Source organism: Paroedura picta, unplaced genomic scaffold, assembly GCF_049243985.1.
Source record: "Paroedura picta isolate Pp20150507F unplaced genomic scaffold, Ppicta_v3.0 Ppicta_v3_sca21, whole genome shotgun sequence".
NCBI lineage: Eukaryota > Metazoa > Chordata > Lepidosauria > Squamata > Gekkonidae > Paroedura > Paroedura picta.
In genome coordinates, this window is record NW_027518618.1 from 1038456 (window position 1) to 1046917 (window position 8462).

Here is an 8462-nt window from a genome sequence, read left to right on the forward strand (position 1 = left end):
GCCAGGGAGGGCCCATCCAATCCCGTCTCACCCAGGGGCCAGCCAGTTCCTCTGGAGGGCCAGCCACAGGGCAGGGAGGCCGAGGCCTTCCTAAGGACATCAAGGGAGCCCTGCTGGGTCAGGCCAGGGAGGGCCCATCCAGTCCAGCCTCCCATCTCACCCAGGGGCCAGCCAGTTCCTCTGCAGGGCCAGCCAGAGGGCAGGGAGGCCGAGGACTTCCTAAGGACATCAGAGGAGCCCTGCTGGGTCAGACCAGGGAGGGCCCATCCAGTCCAGCCTCCCGTCTCACCCAGGGGCCAGCCAGTTCCTCTGCAGGGCCACCCACAGGGCAGGGAGGCCGAGGCCTTCCTAAGGACATCAAGGGAGCCCTGCTGGGTCAGACCAGGGAGGGCCCATTCAGTCCATGCTCCCGCCTCACCCAGGGGCCAGCCAGTGCCTCTGGAGGGCCAGTCTCAGGGCAGAGAGGCCGAGGCCTTCCTAAGGACATCAGAGGAGCCCTGCTGGGTCAGACCAGGGAGGGCCCATCCAGTCCAGCCTCCCGTCTCATCCAGGGGCCAGCCAGTTCCCCTGCAGGGCCAGCCACAGGGCAGAGAGGCCGAGGACTTCCTAAGGACATCAGAGGAGCCCTGCTGGGTCAGGCCAGGGAGGGCCCATCCAGTCCAGCCTCCCGTCTCATCCAGGGGCCAGCCAGTTCCCCTGCAGGGCCAGCCACAGGGCAGAGAGGCCGAGGACTTCCTACGGACATCAGGGGAGTCCTGCTGGGTCAGACCAGGGAGGGCCCATTCAGTCCATGCTCCCGCCTCACCCAGGGGCCAGCCAGTGCCTCTGGAGGGCCAGTCTCAGGGCAGAGAGGCCGAGGCCTTCCTAAGGACATCAGAGGAGCCCTGCTGGGTCAGACCAGGGAGGGCCCATCCAGTCCAGCCTCCCGTCTCACCCAGGGGCCAGCCAGTTCCTCTGCAGGGCCACCCACAGGGCAGGGAGGCCGAGGCCTTCCCTGGATGTTTTCTCCTGACACTGGGATTCTGAGGTTGACTGCCTCTGAGCACGGAGTCACCTTCAGTCACCATGACCAGTGGGCATCTACATCTATCATCCACCAATATGTGTAATCCATTTTAAAGCTGTCTACACCCGTGTTGTGATGAATCGGAGAACGATAAAAGCTGTTTTAAGTCTCTCGACTGGAAAGGATATTGAATCGATATCAAAATGGATTTGTTTCCTTGAAATTTAAGAATTAAAGCCTATTCTAGCCCTATAATCTGAAAAGATATTATTTCTCCCACTCCCCAGCTCATTCTGTCTTCACGGAGATGACATTTTGGCACGCCCTAAGAATTCAGGCCTGCTTCCCCGCTTAAAATCTTCATGCCAGCCATCTGTCCCTATATAAGATTTCTCCCCACTGCAACGGTGGGTTTTGCCACACCCGGTCAATTGATTGCCCTCTTGGGGGTAATCGATACTTTAAGTAAATTTGTTTTTACGTAGCACGGCAGCCCCCGTAAGACAAGCCTGTTAGGATGCACGAGGCGGTAAAAGGTTTGTCCTGTATCAAAGCAACACAAAGTGACTTTCAGAAGCTGGGAGGGTTTCAGTTTCAGCTGGGGGTGGAAGGGGAGAAAGGCAGCTGGGTCTAAGGAATGAGCTCATGTTGATATAGGAAGAGAAGCAGGAGGTGGGGGGTGGGAGACAGACAGACAGCACAGCTTAGAAAATGGAAAGGCAGCCAGGATGGCACAAGCCAGCCCAGGGATTTGGGGAATAGAGAAAAGTTGCTTTCAGCTTTCCCCCCATTAACGTTTTATGCTCTATAAAAATCAAAAAAATCAACAAGTGTTAAAGGCAAGATGAATTCTGGGCTAGGAGAAGGTAGGATTCCAATTCAAACCCATTTGTAAATGTACTTGTTCTACATTTTAAAGGCCTTGGAGAAATTGGGGGGGGGGGATAGTTTTGCCTTAAATGTAATGATCATTCAGGGATTTGTATCTGCAGTTTTGTGCATCCTCATCATTGAATTGTCAGATCTGCATTCTAAGAAAACTCCCAAGATTTCACATTGCAGTTGCAGTAGATACATTTGCTTATTTCAATGTTTTGCAGTTCTCCCCCACCCCTGAGAATTTTTTAAAAAATGAACCTACTTGAGGCAAATTATGGCACACTTGTTAATCTACTGCCCTGAGACTGTCAGAGCATGGAAGCTAAGCAGGGTTGACCTCAACTAGTATTGGTAGAACCAGTTGTGGTATTGTAGTTAAGAGCGGCGACTTCCAGTCTAGCGAGCTGGGTTTGATTCCCTGCTCTTCCCACACATGCAGCCAGCTGAGTGACCTTAGGCTTCCCACAGCACTGATAAAGCTGTTCTGACTGAGCAGGAATGTCAGGCCCACCTCACAGGATGTCTGTTTGGGAAGAAGAAAGGGAAGGCAACTGTAAGCCTCTTTGAGCCTCCTTCAGGTAGAGAAAAGTGGCATATAAGAACTTTTCTTCTTCTTCAGTAATATCAGGGCTCTCTCAGCCTCACCTCCCTCACGGGGTGTCTGTTGTGGGAAGAGGAAGGGAAGGTGAATGGAAGCCACTTTGAGACTCCTTTGGATAGAAAAAAGCGGCATCTAAGGACCAACCTTTCTTCTATCTGGATGGGAGATCTCCAAGGAACACTAGAGTCATGATGTGGCGGTGGGCAATGGCAAGCTACCTCCTAACATATTTTGCATGGCCACCAGACAATTGTTGGCTCTCCTGGCAACACCTTGTTAGGTTCTACCAAGTCGTTTTCGAATCATGGTGACTTTCCAAAAAAAAAAGCCCCCCATCCAACTATCCCTGTTATTGCTTCTTTATGTTTTTGTAAGGTGAATCCACTTACAAAGAAGAAGAGTTAGCTTTTATACCCTGCTTTTCACTGCCTGAAGGAATCTCAAATTACAATTGCCTTCCTCGCCTCTCCCCAGAATAGACACCCTGTGAGATAGATGGGGCTGAAAGAGACCAGACAGGTCTGCTCTGTGAGAACAGCACTTTCAAGACTGTGACTAGCCCAAGATCCCCCAGCTGGCAACATGTGGAGGAATGGGAAATCAAATCTGGATCACCAGATCAGAAGCCGCCACTCTTAACCATGGCACCACACTTACCTTTGCTTCTACCCATCCATCTTGTTGTCGTCTTCTTCTTCCTTCAGTCTTACCCAGTGTCCTCTTTTTCCCCCCTAAATCATCATTTTCACACATTGTTGTGACAAAGTGTGAGAGTTTTTGTTTACAGATCATTGCCACAAGAGAGTCACTGGATTTCATTTGATCCAGAAGAGACTGATATATTCTTCTTGCAGTCGATGGCATTTTTGTCTCCAGATCCACGATTCAAAGGCATCTTTCTTCATCCTCTCACACTTTCTTAGGGACCAGTTTTCACATCCATACATTACCCCAGGCTTTCTCAACCAGGAGTGAGTGACACCTTGGGGTTTCTTGACAGTCCTGGAAGTGTTTCTCAAGAGGGTGGAAGTTAATTAATTTTTTATATATATTTTTAAATGAGTTATACATAAAATGAGTGATATGGCCATATATGCTCATATCGACTCACTCACCCAATGATGGGCCTAGAGGGGATGGGAAGGGGAGGGGCCCTGGGTGGGCATGTCCACAACTATACCTCCCAACCACATTCTGCATGACTGCACCACCCTTGGGCTTTCTCGAAGTCTGAATATTTCAGAGGTTTCTCAAGGGTAAAACGGTTTAGAGCCCGCATCACAGTATACTACACCCCCCCACCTAATAAATGAATAATCCCAATGCCACTGGTCCCAAGCTTCAGGAAGATGATGGGAGCTGAGCAACCCAACTTGGAACCAGCTTCAGCCCAAACTGGGGTAGACTTTGGTGGTGATGAAACTAGTGAAGGAAGACATTGTGCTAAGGTAATTAGGTAATGCCAGGGCATCATGACCAGAAGGGGACAGTCAGGCCACAGTTTCAATGGGAAAAAGAGGAGGAGCCACAGAGCTAGGAATCAGGTTCCTCTCAAGGCCAAAACTGTTTGCACAGAGATGGGTTCTAAACAGCTGGAGGACAGTTCAGGCACATCCCTAAAACCTACTGAGCATCTCCTGAAGAACAGCTTTTACCAGAGAGGGGCAAACAAAAACATAACAAAATATTTTATTGCAAAACAGAAGGGCGTGAAAAGTAAACAGGCCATGCAAGTCACAAGTGGGCACTTTTCCCAGAGTGGAACATACTCCAGGAATACAATTTAATGATCTCTCAGTGCACACCAACTAGTGGACAGTATGATTAAGGGATTAAATCTAAACCAGTCTATGATAGGCGCTCTCAAAGACAGCACCCTGCAGGACTTTCCATGCCTTGGGCTGCAAGTAACAATCCAATGGCTTGTTACTTGCCAGCAATAAGAGGGTTCCTTAGCACCACAATGACTGAATCTCCACGCAGGAACATCTTGGAGATGTAGCGATCCTTGTTGACGGGCTTTGATTTCTTCTTGCCTTTCCCACTCTTCGGCACCTCCGTCCACATCTCCTTGACATTCTCCAACACCATGTTGCAGTGCCTGAAGGGAAAGATCTGCCATTATGTGGAGACAGGACTCCCCCACTGACAAAAGGGGAGGAAGAAAAAACAACCCAAGATCCTCTTCCTGCCAAACAACCTCCCCGTACACTAAGGAGAGTCCATCAAGGACTAGTAGACATGGCTACAAAAAGAACTTCAACATTCAGAGGTAGCACACCTCAAAAACCCAGTATTATGAGGCCAAATCAGAGGAAGGCTTTGGCATCTATACTCTCTTTGCTGGCCCTTCAGGATAACTGGCTTGTTGCAGGACTAAATGGAACATGTGAAAGAGCCTCTTCTCAGTGTGCAGAAGGTACTAAGTTCAATCCATGGCTTCTCCAGTTAACAGAACTGGCAACAGGTGATGTGAAAAACCTCTGCCTGAGACCTTAGAGAGGCACTGCCAGCCTGAATAGACAATACCTATCCTGATGGACCAAGGGTTTGAAGAAGAAGAAGAGTTGGTTCTTATATGCCGCTTTTCCTTACCCAAAGGAGGCTCAAAGCGGCTTACAGTCGCCTTCCCATTCCTCTCCCCACAACAGACACCATGTGGGTTGGGTGAGGCTGAGAGAGCCCTGATATCACTGCCCGGTCAGAACAGTTTTATCAGTGCCGTGGCGAGCCCAAGGTCACCCAGCTGGTTGCATGTGAGGGAGCACAGAATCAAACCTGGCATGCCAGATTAGAAGTCCGCACTCCTAACCACCACACCAAACTGGAACTCTGGCTTTGATTTGCTTTAAGGCAACTTCATGTGTCAGGGATGGTCCATGGCTCAGTGGTAGAGTATGCAATGGTACAGTATGCAGGCTCAGTGGCTTAGTATGCAGAAATTATCAGGTTAAACCTCCAGCTAAAAGGAGCAGGTGGTAGATAACAGGAAAGCCCTTTTTCTGCCAGAGAATCTTGAGAGCCACAGCCAGTCTGAGCAGACAATTCTGACCTTGATGGACCAAGAGTCTGATTCAATATGAGGCACTTTCATGTTCCTGCATGTTTATAGGAGGCCAGAAACACCTTAGGTGACTGAAGTTAACAAAGTCTCCTGCCCTGCCAAACCATGCCAGTGAAAACTACAACGGTCAGCCTACCTGTCAAAGGCCTTAACACGCCCCAAAAGCTTCTTGTTGTTGCGACAATTGATCAGCACTTGGGTGTTGTTTTTGACTGACTGTGTGAGGACGGAAAGGGGCCCAGTGTTGAACTCTTCCTCTTCCCGCTTCTGCAACTCTTCTGGAGTCATCTCACTCTTGGGCTTGTTTAAAAGGCTCCTGAGGAAAGGGGGGCAAAGGAAAGAAGAAGAAAAGTTGGCTTTTATACCCTACTCTTCTCTACCTGGAGTCTAAAAGCAGCTTACAATCACATTTTCCTTCCTCTCCCCATAACAGGCAACTTGTGAGACAGGTAGGGCTGAGAGAGCCCTGATGTTACTGCTCTATAAGAGCAGCACTATCAGGACTGCCACTAGCCCAAGGTCACCCAGCTGACTGCCTGTGGAGGAGTGGGGAATCAAACCTGGCTCACCAGATTAGAAGCTGATGCTCTTAACCATGACACCATGCTGAAAGAGCAGTCATTGAGCATGCTAAGATCCAGGATTACTACAAAGGTAGCCTAAGGAAGCTAGTCCACACTAAATAGAATACACATTGAAACAAGAACATTGTTGCTATTTAAAGGGGGGGGCACAACAAAGGCAAACATCTTCTACCCAAACATGAATTTTCTTACTTTAAACAAAGGCTAGGTGATATCTTATTGTAATCAAATAAACATTACATTAGGTAAGCTTTTCAGCTGTACAAAATACTCTTGAGGAAAATACATAAATCCTGCCTTTTCTTGTTGGCTTATGACCAAAATTTAAAATGTACACATCAAGTAGGATATTCAGTATAACCACGTACACCCTTATAACAAGCAAGAAAGGAGAGAAAGACAGACAGAAATAATATGCTGCTTCACTGAACAGTGGCAAAGCACAAAGTCTGCAATAGTAGTCTCAGAAACAGATGCCGCCTTGAGCCCTCTGGGGAATGGCAGCGTAAAAATCTAAAAATAAATCTAAAAATTTAGTGGTGCTTCAATCTGAGGTGGGCGAGGCTGGTTTTTGCAAAGAGGAAGAGTTCCTAAAGCATGAGTACCTCACTACTATGAACATTCTTGCTGTTCACTGAACTTTTATTTGATTTGAATGAATTATGGGATTATCCTTCCCATTCTCTTGATTAGTTCAGATGAGTCTTTATTGGCACCACCCTCGACTGAACTACAACACAGCCAATTTTCTCTTTGCTAACCACAGTACTATTACCGATAACAATATTGCTATTTTTCCCACTATTCCAACAACAACCTGGCTCAGAAGTCATTTACTTACCTTTTGCTAAAGGGCATCTATTTTAAAAGTAAGCTAAGTGCACACACACACACATACACACAAAAGCTACTACAGTTAATTCAGGGGGAAGGAATTTGGAGACATAAATAAGGAACAAGGGGACCGAGCAACCCTCCCGCTTGCCCAAAAATCAATCACCCGGGAAGGGCATTCACAAAGTCCCAAGCAACAAACCGCTTGCACTTATTTATGGCGCGCCTATAAGAGTAAGTACGGCGGGTGGGGTGACCCGCTGTCCTCCCAGCCAGGCCCCTAGCAGGGAGATTCTCTCCCCCCCCCCCCCAAAAAAAAAAATTGGTTCTCTTTCCCCCTTCTCACATGATGCCACCATTCAGCGAACCGCCGACACGCGTGTATAACTAGCCCGTTGTCGGCTGCCAATGATTGCGCCTCACTTCCGTTTCCGGGTTATCCCGGCCGCGCATGCGCCGCTCCGGCATTTAACAGCCACTTGGACGGCCCCCAGGCTGTTGCTATGGTCACTGGTACGGAGCGTGAAAGGAGGCAAAAGACTTCCGAGGGCGCATTCCGTCCTCGCGCTCTAGCGGGCGTTTGGCCCTATCGTGTGCTAACTTGAAGCCGAACTGGGGAAGGCGGGAAAGTTTAAGACCAACAAGTTTTATTTGGCAGATAATTTTTCGGGAACTAGCACACTTTATTATATCCCAGATACCTAAGCATTGATTACAAATGCTGCCACCCACTTTTCTCTGTAGGAAGGGGATGTGTGTTTGAAATCCACCTTTTAAAAATAGATTCAAGCAGGGAGCCGCGTTGGTCTGAAGGAGTTTGGGACACCTTAGGGGTAGTCAAACTGCGGCCCTCCAGATGTCCATGGACTACAATTCCCATGAACCCCCTGCCAGCATTCGCCCCCAGCATTCGCTGGCAGGGGGCTCTTGGGAATTGTAGTCCATGGACATCTGGAGGGCCGCAGTTTGACTACCCCTGCCCGGGCTTAGAAAAATCCTTAGTGCTCGGCATAGTCAGCGGCAAAAGGAAACCGCTGGCCCGACACGATCAAAGCCGATACAGGGATGACCACGAACCAACTAAAATAAGCCGTCAGAGACAGAAACATATGGCAAATACTTTCCTATAGAATTGCCGAGGGACACAAGTGAACGGAAGACGTCATCATGATCATTACAACTAAATTTGAGCCCAGTGGCACCTTTAAGACCAACAAAGATTGATCCGAGGTGTGAGCTTTCGGTTGCCTTTGGACTCAAATTTTGTGGCACTTTTAAAAAAGTCACAGAGCATGATAATGCATAGAGAAGCTCTGTCAAGAAGCAGGCCGGCTGGGGGACCTCCTGATGGCCCCTGGTTAAGGGGCATGGTGGGACACAATGTTGGACTGGAGGAGCTACTAGCCTGATCCAGCATGGCTATACTTATATTCTTATGTCTGATGCATCGAGGCTCTATATTCTTGGTTGGGGGCTACAGGGGAGAGCTTCTGG

General features: G+C 48.7%; 1 protein-coding gene across 1 annotated transcript; it reads right to left on the reverse strand.

Moving 5' to 3' along the window:
- Positions 1–4157: 4157 nt before the first annotated feature.
- SNRPD2 (small nuclear ribonucleoprotein D2 polypeptide) lies at positions 4158–7425 on the reverse strand. The gene is made up of 3 exons (XM_077318515.1): positions 7315–7425; positions 5687–5866; positions 4158–4587 (listed from the first exon to the last, which is right to left on the reverse strand). Coding segments are annotated over exons 1-3 (357 nt in total). The 5' UTR covers positions 7317–7425; the 3' UTR covers positions 4158–4412.
- Between the last annotated feature and the right edge of the window lie 1037 nt (positions 7426–8462).